At 33.0% G+C, this 19,762-nt stretch overlaps 1 protein-coding gene across 1 annotated transcript in view; it reads left to right on the forward strand.

The window, feature by feature from the left end:
* LOC130441380 (acetylcholine receptor subunit alpha-like) overlaps window positions 1–19,762 on the forward strand; it is a 208,487-nt gene that overhangs the window by 69,134 nt on the left and 119,591 nt on the right. Inside the window, exon 4 of the mRNA XM_056775034.1 lies at window positions 11,828–12,008. Within this exon, the coding sequence (XP_056631012.1) occupies window positions 11,828–12,008 (181 nt within the window). The remainder of the gene's footprint in view (window positions 1–11,827; window positions 12,009–19,762) is intronic.

Genomic DNA, 19,762 nt, shown 5'->3' on the forward strand with positions numbered 1-19,762 from the left:
TCTAGAAAATCGAAAAATGGATGGATTTTAATGATCTTGGTCTCAAAATGTTTCATTTTACGGCGGATTTATAAAAAAAAATACGAAAATTAAAAAAAATAAATATTTTTTACAGTTTCATGACTTTAAATGTAAAAAAATGACTTTCTACATATAATCCTTCGTAACTGTTTCTGACGTCGTGGAATCAAGTTCGTATATTTTTTTTTCGCAATTTACATAAAAAAATGAATATTTTGAAAAAAAAAGTTTTTCCACTATTTAAGGTTTAAAACTATTAAAAACCGCAAATTCAGCCACTACCCCCGTGTTTTTCATAAATTCGTCGTAAAATGGAACATTTTGAGACCAAAATTATAAAATTTATCTATTTTTCGATTGTTAATGGTCCAAAAACTATTAACATTGAAGAATATAGTACGAAACTATTCACGAAAATTGATTGTTTTTCATCGATTTCATTTTAAGCTATAAAAACTGAAAAAATCATTCTTTTTGGATTTTTTTTTCAAATTGTTTATTAATTTATGTAGAATACAAAAAAAAATACGAGAACTTACTCTGATAATGAGATAATTTTTTGTAAAGGATTATTTTGCAAAACCGTTTTTTTTTACGATTTAAAACAGTAAAACTATGAGAAATTTTCATTCCAGCTATTTCTACTAATTTTTTTTATAAATCCGCCGTAAAATGGAACATTTTGAAACCAAGATCATTAAAATCCATCCATTTTTCGATTTTCTAGAGCCAAAAAACCAGGTGACCGTGAAAGTGTATAATTACCTAACTTTTCTAATAGATTTTATATTTGGATAAACTTTGGTATAGATAAACACTTTTTTGTACTTAATTTGTTACCTGTGCTCTGATTCTATCATGTTTTGAAATCTGGATTATATTTTGTATCTGTTTCTTTTCATATGTAGGTATTCACACTTGATCATTATTTTTAAAATTAAACCGTCCAGATTCTAAATTGTATTGTAGAATACTGCAAACTAAATTTAAATAAGGATTGTGTTTTGGCTACATTTTCATTTTTGTAATTTTCTTTTTGATGACTTCTAAATTTTATTTTCGAATTTGTATCAATGATTAATTCAATAAAATAAAGGAAAACGAGGACCCCGAAAAATAGAAAAATAGAAGTCGATTGGTATGTTACAACATTAAATTTTAACATAACGTTGCGGATACTTTGGATTAAACTATTTTTTTTGTTAGATATCATCAATAACAGAAAAAACTTTTACCAAATTAATGACTCGAATGTTAGAAATAGCCGTTGAGTCCAATCCAATGGTGGTTACTTCCAAACCCTTTTTTTACATTTCCAAATGCTTCCTGTATCAGTATTTGGCGTTCTATTACGGTGGAGTGGCTTATAATTTCGGCTGTCGGTGTTTTCATAAAAAGACATCCAAAGGCGAGAGATTTGATGAGTCTATTGAACTTCTTGTGCTAATTCGAAACATTGGAAAACTTTGGTTCAAAACCTTATCATAATGAGGACATGGCTCGTCCTATTGGAATTTTATTGATTATCTCCATATTATAATATGTCAGCAATCATTGACTCAATAACCTTTTCTGAAATTCAAATGAACAGCTTCATTGATGAGTGAATTAGAAATCACTAACGACAGTTATGTACATCAACTCAATTTGAGGCATCGAATTATTTGCAAGCTGATAATCAGTATAATCTTTGTTTGATTCAAGCACTTATTTAATGTTAAAATTCATGTGTGTGTGTGAAAATTCGATGAAAATTAGATACTAATACACCAGATATTCATTTATTTATAAATGACTTAAAACCACCAATTCAATCGCATAATTTTGCACCGGATAATGTAGTTCGTGTTTTTTATTTTTTATTTTAACTGTGGTTTCAAAATTTTCTGTTAAATAAATAATAGATTGTAGCTTAACAATTCTTATACTTTCTTCAGTGGAATATATAATTTTAGTGGTAGTAGTCAACAATGTATTTAGTATGACTTTTTTATCGAAATTCGTCTCCTTCCCAATTAAATTTAACGTTTTTCTAGCAGAAATTTTTGGTTATTGAGGCGGTCAGGTTATCATTCTGAAACAACGCAGGAATTGTGGCCGCAGTTCAATTAAAATTGACGTGAATTGAGAAAACACTTGACAGCCAAAAATACTGAACGTTGTATGAGTATGAATGAATCATGGAAAAAATTTTTATTTGAAACTAAATATTGAGTAGCAGAGTTTGAACGAAGCCGGACGACCTGCGAAGACCAACATCGCAGTGGTCGACCAAATGATGTGAAGACTCAAGAAATGTTAAAGAAAATCCACAAAACGGTACTGGGTGATCTTCGACTGAAAGTGCGCGAGCTAGCAAACATAGTAGGCATTTCAAAAAGTGCGATACCACGCATATTACGGAAAATTTGAATATGAAAAAGCTGTGCGCAAAATAGGTGCCGCGTTTGCTCACAATGGACCAAAAAAAACTTTGTGAAGATGCTTCAATCGCGAATTTGGCAATGTATCACAGTAATGTAGCCGAATTTTTGCACCGTTTCATAACCATGGATGAAACTTCACACACTTAACAAAAACCCAATCAAAACAATGAAATGAAAAGATAAAATCGGCTCCAAAGAAGGCAAAACCATTCCACCTGCTGGCAAGGTGATGTTGACGGTTTTTTGAGATGTGCGTGGGATAATTTTCATTGACTATCTTGAAAAAGTAAAAACTATCAACCGCGACTATTATGCGAACTTACTGCAACGTTTGAGCGAAGAAAAGAAGCAAAAACGTTCACATTGAGCTAAGAAAAAAGTTCTTGCATCTAGACAATGCTCCAGCCCACACATTCGATATTACAATGGCCAAAATTGATGTTTTACTACCTCATCCACCTTAATCACCATATTTAGACCTCTCGGATTATTGTCTGTTCCTAGACTTGAAAACTTATACTGGTTATATTGTGTTTTTTCCCAAAATTTTTGTGTTTTCTTTGTTGATCCTTTTTCTTTCTCTTATATAACCAGAATTATTTGAAACTCTTTCCACGAAGTTGAAATATTAGCTAATTACGTTACTTCACGAATACACTGTATAAAAACTTCCATCAATTGTAACAGGGAGAATTGAGTTTGGGTGTCAAGTTCATCCTAAATGTGGATAGATCATGTGCGAGGAGTTCGGTTCAATTTTTTGAGCGACATTATCGCATTATTATTGCAGGACATCTTTGGTGAAATTGGAAACTTTTTGTGTCCATCAATCAGCGTCCCCCACATCTCTTTTCATAATTTTTTGTTCGTAGATAAATTAATTTTCCAAGTTTGTGGTAGAATAAACGTGACAGTTACTTCTTACAAGTGAATTGAATTCCTCGACTTTCTCTCATTTTTGCACAACCACGCACTTACCTACAGAAAAAAAATATTCTTTTCGACGTCAAGATTCTTATCAGGTGTCGCGCTAGGGATATAAATTGAAGAAATTAGGGTTTTCTCGCGGGAAATCTGACTATTCCGAAAACCTCTCGTAACTTGAAAAATATCCTCCAATTGTGACAGTACTCAATAAATCTGCTAATAAATTTTATAATTAGAAATATTCACTGGGTGTTTTTGCCATAACATAAACATTTTTCATAAATCGTGTTTCATTGGCCGGGAAAATTCAGTATCAAAACAGTTGTTAACTAATGTTTCCACTTGATGGATGGTCTTAAATCGCTTGCCTCCAATTACTTATTTGAAAGATTTAAGTATAAGAAAATCAAATTTCAACAAATTCATACTATAAATTAGATAATAAGCGTTTTCAATTTTATCTTCAACAGTTTTTACTTCGTTGCAACTGCTGAGAATCTCCATATATACCAAAGTTTAACTCAATCCACCGTTGCGTTGAAGAATATACCGCTCTGGTTTTCAAGGGGTTTTTCTTGTCTTCATTTTTCCATTCTATATTTGCATGCTTTATTTCAGAGGTTTAATAATGCAAAGAAATCTCCCCTACTTCTTCAAAACGAGTTAATCATCATTCAGCAACCTCAGAAGCCCACGTGCTGAAATTTTTCTATTGTCCTTCCCTAGCTGATATTGAGTTTTTACGAAATTTGGAGCAGTGTTGATCTCGTTCGATAAACGCACTTTTCTTTAGTCACCCTAGTGGCGAAAACGACGGGGATGTCCTTGATTCGCAACACGTTCATGACCTAAGCGTCCTTCTTGTTCATTAAATGGTAGCTTCCTTGAACTTCATATTTCGATAGACGAGGAAATTACGTGTTTTTATATAAAAACTTTTTCATATATCCTTGCATTTCAAAGAAGTTAATTAAGATAATATTAATATTTCTCTCCACCCCATTTTCTTTATCTTTTCATCTTTATCTTTCCACTTGACGTTTTTTTCCTGAACTGGCTAATATCTAGCACCAAATTAAATATTTTTTTCACTCTCAATATTCCATGTTTTCAAACAATTTAAGTCTTAGCGCTCACCCAAAATATATTTCATCCAGTTTAGTCTAGTCAAGAAGTGAGTTTTCTGCCAAAAATAGTTACGAAGAGACAAAAAGGGAGTCTCCGTTTTTCAGCTATATTTTCAAAAATATACAAGATACATGAAATTTGAGAAAAGATCATAAAAGAGGAGGAAATTTTAGTAAAAAAAGTCTGGACTGCCGGAGTCGTAGCTCCATTATTTATTTTTTTAATTTAACGTTGAAAATTGTCCTCTGCGCGGCCGTTTCGGTGCTCAGGCGTCGCCGCCAGTTAAAACATGCAATAGAAAATAATTTTTTCATAACATTTAATATTAATTTGAAGATCTGAATGAGATATAGTGTAATCTAGGCACTTGAAGGAATGTTGTCCTGCAAAAAAAATTATCAACCCGATTTTTGTTCACGTTAATTAATTGTTAATTAATTAATTTTTCGTAGACTTGAATTTTCATAAAATCTTTCATAAAAATTCATAGTTCATTTTATATATATTTAATAATATAACTTATAATTGATTTTCTCTAACGTATAAAGAGATGGAAAGGCCTATAATGCTTGCAAATCGATGTTATTTCGAATCAAAATCTATTAGACGTTATTTGTATCAATATCGTCTGGAGACGTAGAAATAACTTCGAGTTCTACAACTTATACGAAGACATAATAACAACAATCAAAATTGGTAGGCTTAAATGAGCTGAAAATGTAGTACGCATCGACAACACGTGCCCTTGTAAGCGTTCAAGGCTAGAGAAAGTCGGCACTCTGAGAGGCAAGGCGCTAGTGATGATGTTGATTGAGTTTTCTCGTCTATCTCAAATTTTTATTGTTCTCATATTTTTCCTTTTCAATCGTTCCATCTTTTGTTTCAACATTTGATTGAATACCTATGTACTGTATACGAGGTCTGGCTATTGAATAACGCGACTAGAGACCAGCGCCCAAATCGCCCTGTGATTCCGGAAACAGTAACAAAAATAAATCAAAATGTGCGTTCAGATCGTCGAATGAGTATCCGGATGATTGCCGAGACTGTAAACGCCGATTAAAAAAAGGTTTAAGAAAATTTCACACGGGGAATTACACATGACAAAAGTTCTTCTATCTTTTCTATAGGCAATTCTGTCTGTTTCTTTCTTTTGTTGTGATTCTAAGTTATATTACCGCTCCATCTTTTCCGGGGTCGAAAGACACTTCTCCTCCCGGCCGGAGATTTGTCTCATGCGATCTTTACTAACCTGTCATTCTACTTATATGGTTGTTCCATTCTTTTTTTCTATTCAATAACCACTCGTTAATTTTCTCCACACTACATGTTGTTCTAATGTAGTCGCTACTTACTCGATCTCTCAGTGATTCTCCTCAGTATTCTCATCTCAGCTGTTTCCAGCATTCTTTGTGATTTGGACGCTTTCAGTCGCGTTTCTGCTGTGTATGTCATTATTGCTCTTATAGTTTTCGTTCTAATATGTTTGTTTCTCCATATTGTATTATTGAGCCAACCTGCTGCTCTATTGGCTTTCTGTATTTGTATCTCCATAACTTGATAGTGTGATGCCTAAGTAGATAGTTTCCATAATCTGTTCAATGCTGGTACCTTCAATTTCTATCTTACATCTAATCGGTTCTTTGCTAATGACCGGTATTTTTGTTTTTTGGGACGAAATTACCATGTTTAGCTTCTTTGCTACTATGCTATACTTGTGGATAGCATCATCTGCATAGCAGAGAATTTTTATTTCTCTATTTCCCATCTTATAGCCTTTCCTCCTCCTCACTGCCTTTATTATTCCATCCATTATGAGATTGAAAAGTAGGGAGCTGAAGGAAACCTCCTGTCTTATACCCTTGCCTATTTTTATTTCCTCTGTAAGTTGTCCGTCTATTCTAGCCTGTATTTTGTTGTCCTCACATATGTCTTCGATTGTTTTGATGATGTTTATTGTATAAAAGGTGAACTACGTCTTCTAATCTAACTCTGTCAAATGCTTTTGTCAAGTGTGATTTGTCTAGTTACAAATACTGCGTGACAACATTTGGTGCCAGCAAATCTGACTCATGACCAGAAACTCTTTCGTCAACGGGTCTGCTTAGATTTCCTTGAAAGGTTAGAAAATGATCTGCTTTGAAAGGGACCCGATTTAAGTCGATGGAAGCGGTAAAACAAAAAATAGCAGAGCTCTTAAAGGCACTCACCAAAGACTTCCAGCACTGCTTCAATCAATGGTAAAAACGTAAGGTGAAAAGGTGTATGGCGAAGGGAAGGGAGTATATTGAAGGGGAGCATTCCTGAATAATTTTTATAATAAAACCCTTTTTCGCAACCAGTCTCGTTATGTAATATAATTCGTATAATCCTTGAAATATTTTTCCATTTAATTGGTGTCTTTAGTATTCCAAAATTCAAACTTTTTTTCATCTTATATCACTTCTAAATATAAATTTTTTTTCTTTTCGTACCGTGACCCTATGATTTGTTGAATTTGCATTTATTATTAACCCAAATTTTGCGGCAATGTTTCCCGACCTTCTTTTGAAATATGCTTTCGAAACAAATTTCTTTGATAAGCATTTTCTGAAATAATATTGAATCACTGCTACCCCGTATAATCGTATTTTAAACTCAAAAACTAAGTTTAAGTGTCAGAAACGGAAAAAAAGTAATAAAGAGATAATCACCATATCTCTCAACTTCCGAACTCCTAATCTTTTTGACGGAAAGGAAAAGTAATTTCGAAGAATCATTAATGAAAGAGTTTTTATTAAAAGGGAGGTTCAATCGAACTGATATTCGATCTCTTTTATTGCCTTTAAATTATTTTTCGACCCGTGAGAAGTTAATAAAGCGTACGAACGTTATGGGCAACAAATACATACTATTTTGATACTATACAAAGTTAATCTACGGAATTTCAAATATCGAAAATATCCCGAATAACTGTTAAGCATTACAAAGGTAAAAAAAAACAAAAATGAAGGATAATAGTGAATATCAAATGATGTTACGTCGAAATTACTTCTTTTGATCACTTTTTGTCATTTTCTTCTGGGTATGTGTGAAATATTGATTTCTCAAAGCTGTACATAGATAATCGGTGATCATAATATGCTTTATTGATCGTGACATCAGAGAGAGATTTGTTTTTTTGATAAAATACACCTACGGTTTCAAGATTAACTTCAATCTCTGCTGAGTAGAAAACTTCAGATGTATACAAATTATTAAGGCTACATAATTTCCTCTTTGTAAAGTTTGGAGTTTAAAGGTGTTTCGTAGGATATTGATATCGGGATATTCTTTCTTCAATAATCCAATTCATTTATATCTAGAACAATATTTCATTTTTGTTGAACTATTCAATATGGAAATGAAAACTTTTGCTAATAACCAATAGAAATTTATGTGGTCTGGTTAAATATTCAATTATTCTCCTCGCTGTCTTTCTATATATCCAATCTTAGTGGCCAAAATCATATAAAGTTGCTCCAATTATATTGATTGGTAAACCATGTAAACCGTGTCATCTAACCCTCCAATAAGGCTATCTACAATCTCCAAACTCCTTGAAAAATTAACAACATCCACAGGATTGGATTCCCTGCCATCAATTTGGATTCCGACAAAAACATTCCACGGTGCAACCGATTTACGCAGAAAATAAACAAAGCCCTGGAAAACAAAGCATACCGTTCTGCAGTTTTTTTTGATATCAGACAGGCTTTTGACAAAGTGTAGCATCAAGGGCTGCTATATAAAATTAAAAGAACACTTCCACAAACTACCACCGTTAGTTAAACAATACTGAAATACCACAAGCAGATAGTGCTAAATACTTAGGAATCCACTTAGACAAAACACTTAACTGGAAACAACACAACAACAACAACAAAAAGAAAACATCTTGATGTAAAAGCAAGAGAACTACATTGGTTGATAGGAAGAAAATCTCACTTGATAACAAAGTCTTCATCTACAAATCTGTCATCAAGTCTATAAGGACATATGGAATAGAGCTGCGGGGTTGCGCTTCCAAATCTAATAAAATATTCAGAGATCCCAATCTAGAATATTCCGTCAACAAATCACACCATACACGTGGACCTGTATAAGAAGTTATCCAAGAGAGGATCACCAAATACCACAAGACTGAAAAAAAGTTGGCCAATAGACCCAATATGAGGTTACTGGATGTAAGCCTCAACAATACATTATAGATGTTGGATTATCTAAGATTCGCGAGCAAATTAACCCATAGAATGTAAAAAATATTTTGATTGTCAATAAAAACTTTTTATTATAATAAAAATATCTCCGAACTTCAAAAACTTCTGTACATATTCATTACATTTGGTAATACTGTGTATGGTAGCAAATGCTTCAATACATACGGCAAATCTTTGAACGATATTTTCTCTTATAACACATACCCTGAAACCAAAGGGGTAGTTGTCTGAAGAAGCATAGCTCACTTCACGTCTACACTTTCTTCTATGAATTGGAAGATGCCAAATATTTATTCTTCTTGATCAATATTGTACGAGGATAGTCCCAGAACTACCTGATCTGTCCTAGAGATGGAGGTAGTTCTTTGCACTGTATTAGAAAGTATTCGATCTATACAGCATGGTTAAAGTTTGAAAACGCTACGTTGTTTAGTATTTTTCTGGCAACTATCAATGTTAGTTTTGACTATCTATACCAGTGGTCGGCAAATGGCGGGTCATGCTAAAAAATCTTGGCAAGAAAAAAATTATTCTTTTGATAAATTAAAATTCTGTAAATTGAGAACTTATATAATTTTTTGTTTGAGCTAAAAGAAAGATAGGGGAAGGGAGCTTAATTTTTAAGATGTTAGAAGAACCAATACACTTGTGGTAAAAAATAACGCAACATTGTTTAATATATTTAATTAATCAATATTGTTATTGTTTAACTTCTTTTCAATCACTTTGACGCAATAATGAGAAGTGTGTAGTAATTTTGAGTGATTTTTAATGAGTAAACTTTTTTAAAACGTTAGCAGCGTGTATTTCCGCCTCTGGATGTAATTGTTGCTAACATTCTCTTGGGCATGTTTTTAATTAGGTGCTGTATCACTTCTTGAGTTATATTCTCTCATTCCTCTAATACCGCTTGCTCAAGCTCAATTAGATTTTGAAGAGATTGATTTCGACGACAAATGCGGCGTTTTAAAATGTCCCAGACATACCCGATAGGGTTCATGTCTGGAATTCTTGGTGGCCAGTCCAGGGTATGAATTCCTACTTCGTTTAGGTAATTCAGGACATCTGCCGCAACGTGTGGTCTAGCATTATCATGCATTAAACGAAAATCATCATCAATAAATGATCCAAACGGAACGACGTGATTTTCAAGAATGTCAGTTATGTATCTGGCTGCGTTACGGCCGGTCTAGGACAAATTCGTCCCCAAAACATGATAGACCCTTTTTGGAACGGCTCCCTGGGAATGATACAAGACTGCGCAAATCTTTCTCCTCGCCGTCTTCGAATTTGATTACGTCCATCTGAGCCTCTTGGACTGATTCTTGTCTCATCAGTACCACCAATTTTCTAAATTCCAATCTAAATGTTGCACTGCAAATCTTAGTTTGGCAACACGATGCTGTCTGGTTAACAGGTAAAATGCTGTTGACCTCGACAATTCTCATTGACCGATTTCTTAATAAATTTAATTGCAAAAAAACGGTCATCTCGAGGAGTTAAAACTGAGAGACGTCTTTCTCTAGGCTTCCTAGAATGTGAACCGGTCTATCGAAATCTTTGCATCAATCTGCTAATGGTTGTGTGGTGTACGCCAAACAGATTCACGCTAACTTTGTCTCTCGGCTATTCTTCCAGCTTCGCGTTCACTTAACTGTCTAACTCGATTCATTTCTTGTTTAACTAGTCTTGACTTAAACACATTGATTGATTTAAATTACTGCTGTCCACAAATTGGTGCACCAATAGAATGAAAGAAACATCAAAATATGCGTAGAAGTAAAATTTTAAAAAACCACAAAAACAGTTATTTGCTCATAAGATATTTTGCTACATTTTATCGCTAACATTCAAGAAACTTTTTGTGATAGAAAAAAAAAGAAACTCAAAAAATTAACATTTTAGGTTTTGATATTGAAATAAAGGGTGGAGCGTTATTTATGGCCACGAGTTTATTATGCGAAAACAAATTTTTATTCAGGATTCAAAAACAGCAGAGCAGCTCTAGCATTTGTCAAAAATCGTCTTGATGCTACGATAACAAGCAGATTTAGCTCGTAATTTTTTTTTTAAATTGTTGCAATGTTTATATTTGGCTCTTTAGCTAATAAGTTTCTAAACCCTTGATCTATACGTATCCACTAATCCAATAATTATTGCTACCTAAAAGTTAAAAACAATTTATGTTGAAACTTTTTCCATGCAATTCTGGTTTTTTATCAAATTACCTTTAGCCTTAGGTAGATTTAATTGCTAGATACCCTAATAAATTTATCGATTTGTTTTTTGCTGAAGACTTCTGATTTCGTCGCTTCATATCCTGCGATTTTCCTTTTAAGAACTTTCGGAAACGTTTGAGCTAAAATGGTATTTTTCAGCAACGCGTAGATGTTTCACAGAGTAGAAATATTCAAGATTATTTATTTTTATGCCAAATAAACCTAAATTAGATCCTCCGTAATAGTTTTACATTTTTTTAGATCTATCCATTGGGTGGGTAAACTATAAATACTTTTTAGTAGTAATTCTGTTGAAGCAGCAGTTGCTGCATTTGTCATTTCGTCAGGCTCATTTTCAACCTCGCTATCTCTACTGGTTTTCATTATTTATTGCAATTATCGCAACCAAAAACCATTAAGATGTCAAATTAGTAAGTTGCTATGTCGTTGGTATAATAATTATGAATTCTATTCTTTCCATGTCTGCTTATTTTACTTTTCGACCTAGTCCGGAAAATAAAATAAAAAAAGTGTCCGGAAAATAGGTACTTTCCGGACGGTTGTTTATACAAATAATTTGATATTTTATGCCAGATTTCTTCTTCAATTATTACAAATAATTAACTTATTAGAATTATTAAAATCATTCTAAACTATGAATTCAATTCCACTTTTAAGCAACAAAGTTCCAGAATATTGTTAACTACTCGTATATATAAATAATTTGATGTTAATAGGAGACTTCAGGTATAATCAAGGTATCACAGTTGCTAACAAAGCATCCCTAAAAATGAGGCAAGCTAAGATACTACCGGGTAGTTATTTAGTGTTCTGGTGGTTGGTTTGTCGCTAGTTCATTCCCTTACAGCGCGGATGGCAATTTCGAAGTGACCTTAGCTACCAAGGCCACCATCTATCACCAAGGTCTCGTTGAGTGGAAACCGCCCGCTATTTACAAGAGCTCTTGTGAGATTGATGTGGAATATTTTCCTTTTGACGAGCAGACTTGCGTACTAAAATTTGGTAGCTGGACATATGACGGTTTTATGGTAAGGAGCATGTGATTTTTTGTTGCAGGAAATGATCCTGCTACAGGATAATACTTGAGAAATTTCTTAAATAGTTATGCTACATTGGCCGTTCATTAAAGTTGTACCTTTATAGTTTACAGAGTGTTTTGGATTGATTTGTTTTGCAAGGTATCTCTAAATAAATATCTTTAAAAACATGTACCGCATTAAAATTATCTCCAATATAATTAGTAAAATTTTCATTCATGTTGGTAATAACCGAACTGCCTGATTGATTAAGTTATAATTGTGATTATAAATGCAATTGATTATATTTTAATTAGTTTGCAATCAGACAGTATCCAATTATTTCTCACCTTGATTCAAATTTTATGCATACAAATAAAAAATTATTTGCTGAAATATACTCGGTGATATTAGAATCGTTAGGCTCAGAAGGAATGATTTCTGATTTTCTAATCTTCGGTTTTATTTAGACCGTATTAAGTTCCATCTGTGACCTTATTCTCAAACATTCTTTTCTAAATTCGAATAAATCAAAATCAACATATCGTGAAATTGCGAGTCGTTTTAACTGACGGTCATAAGCAGGGGACAGCAATCCAACTGATCGACAAAGGCGTACAACGAAAGTTAAGATAGTTGCAATGGGTAACTAGACGAAAACGATTTACTACTTTGAATTAGTGAGAAACTATTTGAAGAAGAAAGTAGATCCATTATAAATTGTAAACAAAAAACTCATTTCTACGAAAGAAAGGTGTACTAAGTCTTCTCTGGCAAATTCTATTACCATTAGATGATTTGAATGTAGTTCTTGGCAAAACTGTGTCTGATGGAATGTCTTCGCCGTTGTCTCATATATAAAATAGTTTATAACCATGATATTGAGTTACAAACAACAACATATATAACATTTACACCGACAATAATAAAATGACATTGGAATGCTTACGAAATTTACGATTTACTTGAAACTTAATTCTCTTTAGTTTCTGTTTGGAAACTATTTGGAGACTAACCCATCATGATTTGAGTTTATTGGAGGCAAAGTGACGGTTAGTTTTGTTAGAAATGTTCTACAAATTATTCACTGGCAGCATCCTTTCCATATTTCACGTAGAACTATGGATTTTCTCTAAGACAGCTGGCGTGGTCACCAGATTTAAATACATCGAAAATGTGTCGAATATGATGATCTAGTTTGCATCACTTTCCATAGACTCAAGCGCAGATAATTAAATTTATATATTTCGTTTTATTGGAAGGCTTTGTGGCTTCCATTTAATATTAATTGTTCACTCCAGTTCCACAGATAGAGCGAGTTAACGGTTTATAGTTAGAGATATAATAATTGAGGAATTTTGTGCTCCATAGACGCAGATAATCTGAAAATAGAATAAGGAGGAATAATAAACCACGGAGATCCTCTTTCTGTCGTTCCCTAGACTTGTATTCATCTACGATTTTGCCAAACACATCTTTTTTTTATAAAGTAGATGTCAATAAACCCTCCTGCACAGTCACTGCTTATACATGGGTATAAATCTTACCATATGTAGAAGAAATTAATTGATGAAAATTTTGAGAACAATATCGCTTTTCTGTTAACGTGTTATTCTAGAAGCAATTCATTCAATTGGAATCCAACATTTTTGTTTCAAATGTTCAATATCTTCATGACTAACATAGCTAGTATTTTTTTGTGAAATTGTCTGCTAGAATAAGATTTTTTGAACTGAAAATTCATAATAATTTACAATAATTAAAACATCTTTCACTCATAGTTATAATTTCGCTCATTGAAGATATCCAGTTTTCTGCTCAAATATCGTACATCTATATCTTATCACAACGTTAATGCGTGGACCAAGGTTTCCAGGATTCTTGGTTTATATACAAAAGGAGAAAGAAGAATGATCCAGAAAATTTGAGAATGATATCTTTGCTAAATATCTTAAGTAAGTTGATGACCAAAATGATTACAAAAAAAAGTAATGAACAAAATAGGATTAAGGGAAAAGAAAATAAATCGACAATAGACGCTATTTTCATCTTCAGACTAATGTTCCTATGTTTTGTCGATCTCAAGAAAGCATTTGATGTAGCTCAAATATCTGACATCATTGATATACTTCGGAAATACAGAACAGCCGTAGAATAAACGTGATAGAAAAGCTGAAAACACAACAGAGATTTCCCGGACAAGGTACAAGACTAACAGGAATTCGACAAGGTGATAATCTGAGCTCATTCATGTTCAATTCGATTATGGATAAAATAATTAATAACGTAAAATAAGATCCTAGAGGATACAAGATAGAACGAAGATCAATAAAGATAATATGATACACCGGTTGCAAACATCAGATGAAAACTTTATTATGCAGATATCTGTAGAAAAAACAATAAACGATAAACTCATTCACCAGTGTATGAAATGTACATACTTAGGAGTCGGTATCACAAGCGCCACGTAAACCCCAAGTAAATAAGGCGTCAATAAAAACGAAGAAGCCAATAGATCAAATAAGACGCAAAACTATAAGAGAAGATCTTAAAATTCTGGATGTAGTACGATTCACGAGATCGAGACGACGATGTTGGAGAGACCACGTCGACATAATGATGGAAGATCGATGGAGTAAATGGATAAAGGATGAAAAAACAACTTCAAGTAGATCTCTCGGCTGTTTTCCCAAGAGATGTTACGAAAGAGGAGCATCTACTTCTGCAGAGGATGAATAGTAGAAGAAACAAGAGTGTCTTTAAAAAAGACGGAGAAGAAGAATAAAAATTGGTATAATTTGTTATCCAAAATTCATGTTCATCTATTTTAAACTTGAACTAAAAATAGTGTACCAAACAAATTTGAATAATTATAATGAAGACTTCTATTTCCACTTTTCCACTATCATCATTGTCCGTAATTTTATCAAACTAGCACTTTATTTATAATGTCATTCCCCTCGCGAAAGATAGAAAATCTTATAAATATTCCAAAAAATAAAACGATCGAATCAACAACAAAAACTTGAAACAGTACAATTTGGCTTGTTCAAATTGAAACAGGGCAACCTCAACTACCATAGTATATAGAGAACTATCCATAGTTTTCCATCTATTGATTCTAAATGTTTCACTATATTACACTTGGAAACGTTTCCTTTCACATGGATTTTTTTTGTTCTAGCAGCCACTTTATTCAACTATATGAAAAGATGTGAAGTTCTACTGTACAGATCTAGCATCTATAATGTCTTGGTGAGGCTTACATCCAGTGATGCAACCTCTTATACCTCATAGTAGGTTATTGGCCAATTTTTTTTCAGTCTTTTCGAGTTAACAACTATAGTTTTGTGGTATTTGATGATCCTATCTTGGATAACTTCTTGTTCAGTGGGTACTCCCAAGTCAATGTGATTGGTGTGATTTGTTACATACTATGGAGTTCACGAAGTATTTTAGATTGGGATCTCTGGATAATATTTTATTAGATTTGGAAGCGCAACCGCAAGATAGTGGAAATGTAGCTTTCTTCATTCATAACCTCCTATCTAGTATTAATAACCAACTAAATGAATGAATGAAGAGACAATTTATTCAAAAGAGACTCATGCGGTAGTGCTCTGCGACTAATTATTCAAAAACCAGCTCGAGTTTTTTCTGAATATACTAGAGAATCCTCAGCTTGCTAAAATCTTGATTACTGCAAAAAACTAATTTTATATCTGTTCTTTCTATAAAGTTCCGTTTGTCTATGTTTTCGATACAACTTCTACTTTAACTTCACTTCAAAACAAAACACTTTCAAACAGAAGTATTAATAATTCATCGCACCAAGTTCACATGTCAGATGATGAAACAATATCAGCAAAACTGCTGGGAATATGGTTGACCCGATAACACGAATGTTCTATTCTCTTCATTGTTCCCAGAACCCCTGTTCAGTAATCTCATGTTTCGCTTTTTAGCAATAACCGTAACAAAGCAGATGTTGAGACCGTTTTGCCAGTAATGATTTTCTATAAATTTCCAATCCATTTCACATCGACAAGAACAGTTAGTAGAGATGAAAGGCGTTCCTTTCTCCTGGATAAAATAATATCTCGAAACGTAATCATTACGTAGCAATATCCAGATTTAAATATATCAAATTAAGCATACGATTCGAAAGATAATGTAAAATATTCGACAATAAGAAAAACAAACTTATACAAATTTACTAGAAAGTCATTTTTAGTTTGAACTTCTTGCACCAAATAAACCTGCGAATCGTGCACAGAGGAGTGTTGAATATAGCAGATGATTCGACTTTTAGAAACAAGTACCAAATATGTATTTGCTCGATTTCATTGATTCGGGGACTGACTTCGACAAAGCTATGAAAGTAAAGAATATTATATATTACTTATTGATAAATTCCAACTAGTGAGTTCTTTCCTTATTTTGTCTCCAATGGTGAAGCTCCTTCACAAAACTGTATTTGTAAATCATATTTTATTTGAGAAGGTGTTATTTTAAGGTTAGAAAATAAAGACATAGAGACAAGATGTAAACGCAGAATTTCCAAGAACTTTTGGTTCAATGAGAAATTTGTTTAAATCAATTGACTAGTATCCGACTCAAGCAGGTTAATTATAAATTTTCTGAAATGAATTATTGGGATGGAAATGAAATTAAGAGAATATATGGGTTTGGAAAACTGATAGGAATGGAAGTTATAAGTGAAATGTCTACCAGCTATACTTCAAATAACTAAAAATAAAACTATAAAGCCCTATGGTGTCTCAGTTTTATTCTTTTAAAGCTTGCTATAAAACAGAATAACTTGTAATACATCAAGAATCCATTTTTTGGTCTTGAATTTTGATTTCTTCATTATCTACCCCTTCGACTTGAAACTATTTAACGATACTGAGGAAAATAGAGGAAATAAACTTTAAAGTGAATTTCATATAAAGGATTAGAGACGACCCCCTTAGGGACAGTGTCAGATTAAAAAGTAGTGGGGCCCGGGGATAAAATCGACCCACTTAATGAAATCAATAGAGCGAGTGTGGATTGAATTATACTAATTCATTAATTTCATTGAAATTTCGAAACAATTTTTGCAAAATAATGCAAATTGTGCTGTAGATTCAATATTGCTTCTGAAATAATTGATCAAATTAGTAATTTTTCGGGGCCCCTATATGCTCGTGGCCTGGAGCTTCAACCCTCGCTAGACCTAAATCCGACGCTGCTCATGGAGGATATTAGGAAGCTCAAAATTCGATACGGTTGATTATTTTAGAAGAAATACTCGACATTAAAAATCACTTATCACATCAAAAAATATGATATAGGGTGCAATATTCAATACGGATTTCTAAATAATTTCTAAGTTTAGCTAGTACCAGTCGAATGAGCTGTCTAAACTTCATAGACAATTTAAAGTTATAGTCAATTTCGCGAATCACACTCTAAATTAATGAGGAAAAGGAGTTGACACTTCTTAATAGCCCCATGATATCCTCTCTGAGGTCTCTACATATGGTAAAAGTACGAGGGTCTTTTCTTGAAAACAGACATTGAAACTTCTGGAAATTCTGTAGACAAAGCAGATTTGCGTCCTTGGCCCACTTCATCATGCACATCATTACAGCCATCTTTAAAGTTTGGTCACCATTCACCCACAACACGCATGAAGTTTTACTCATACATACAACTCATTCTCCAATGGATTTCTGCATCATTATCGCCTTCAGCCTGTAGAAAACGAATCACATTTCGCAAATCACGGGGAACATCAAGAATGGCGGACATGTTTACGTGGCTGTAGCACAACGCCGACTGACGCCTGAATGTCAACAAGTGGAGTGTGTAGTGTGGGGGAGCTTCGCAGTCGTACGGCCCTCGTATGTAAAGTTTCCCATGACTCACAATGGCTGTAGATTATTTTCTGACTAGCCATATACATTCTCACTATTTAAATTGATAAAAATTCAGTTTTACCAAGAAGTTTATCTACATTCCTTTTTCTGTTGAAAAATTTTGAACCATCGAACTGCAAATAAAACTCATTCCGATACGATTGTCAGACTAGCAAAGAATTAAAAGCATCACAAAAAAAACTAATATGATTGTCTCTAAAAATCATTGGAAAAGTTGTGGACCAATTTTGATTTGAGTCAGATTTATGTCAAAGATTTTTCATCGTTTTTTTATAAGTATATACCACATTTAGTTTCTTATAGTAATGTTCAGAACCGAAAAATTAGATCGTGTAATTGTAAATATGAACAGGTTGTCCTATATAAAATTTAATCACAAAATTTGAAATGGTAAATGTTGACAAATGAATCGGAACTATTTCAAGAATTCCTTAACTGAATCTTCATTTATTACACAACATAAAAGCAGAGAAATAACAGAGAGCGATTGTACCAAGCGAATAAGGTCTGGAAGGTGAAGAAGGACTTTCAATTTCATTTAAGTATTAATTTACTCCAGTATTAACATCACAGTTTGCTATCCAGAAGATAACAAAAAATGGAACTCGAAAAAAGCATACATAAATTTCAGTGTTCGAGCCCTATTGTAGCAAATAGGATCGATCTAAGGCCAAATTCAATCTTATGCTGATTTCTCGCCACGTAGGTACAAAATGAGTAAAGAGACGGTTTTCTCTATCACCGCCAACCCCAATCAATTTCCCGTTGGGGTGGTACATACCCCTTGGTCATAGTAAGGGAGTTTGGTCGCGTTGCGTGGGTTGTTGTGCGTGGTGAAATTGTTAAAACATTTCTGTCCTTTTCTAACGCATGAGGACTTCTGATAGGATCTCAACATTTGTGGTCTACAAAGTTTTAAAGTGTGTTCAACTATTTTGATCCATTTATAATGCTCGAGAAAGCTTTAGAAATTTCTAGAATGATCTAGATAATTCTAAAATCATTGTAAACTATAGTAATCGATTTAGAATGTTCTAGATAGTTCTAGAAATTACTCGATTGATCTGGAAAGTCTAAACATGAGCGTAATTTATTATGATCCATTAAGAATCTTCAAGAAAGTTCTAGAAATTTCCCGATTGAACTGGAAAGTCCCAAAATGAGCGCAATTCATTATGATCTATTTAGAATGTTCGAGGAATTTCTAGAAACTTTCTAAATTATCTGAAGGGTTCTAAAATTAATGCTATATATAAACTTCTATAAATTTCTGGAATGATCTGGGAAGTTCTAAAATGGATGCAAACTATTTTGTAATAGATTGTTCTAGAAATTTCCCAAATGATCTGGATAGTTCTAGAATAGTCTATATTTATTATGATCGATTTAGAATGTTCGAGAAAGTTCTAGAAATTTCTAGAATGATCAGGAAAGTTTCTAAATGAGAAAAATTTATTATGATCCATTTATAATTTTCGAGAAAGTTATAGAAATTTCTAGAATGATCTAGCAAATTCTAAAATCAGTGCGACGATTGTAATCGATTTAGAATGTTATAGATAGTTCTAGAAATTTCCCGATTGTACTGGAAAGTCCCAAAATGAGCGAAATGTATTATGATCTATTTAGAATGTTCGAGGAAGTTTTACAAATTTCTAGAATGATCTGGAAAATTCCAAAATCAGTGCAATTTATGATGATTCATTTAGAATGTTCCAGAAAATAATGGAATGATCTAGGTAATTCTAAAATCAGTGCAAACGATTGTAATCGATTTAATCTGGAAAGTCCCAAAATGAGCGCAATTTATTATTATCTATTCAGAATGTTCGAGAA

This window comes from Diorhabda sublineata, chromosome 3 (assembly GCF_026230105.1).
Source record: "Diorhabda sublineata isolate icDioSubl1.1 chromosome 3, icDioSubl1.1, whole genome shotgun sequence".
In the NCBI taxonomy this organism is placed as follows: domain Eukaryota; kingdom Metazoa; phylum Arthropoda; class Insecta; order Coleoptera; family Chrysomelidae; genus Diorhabda; species Diorhabda sublineata.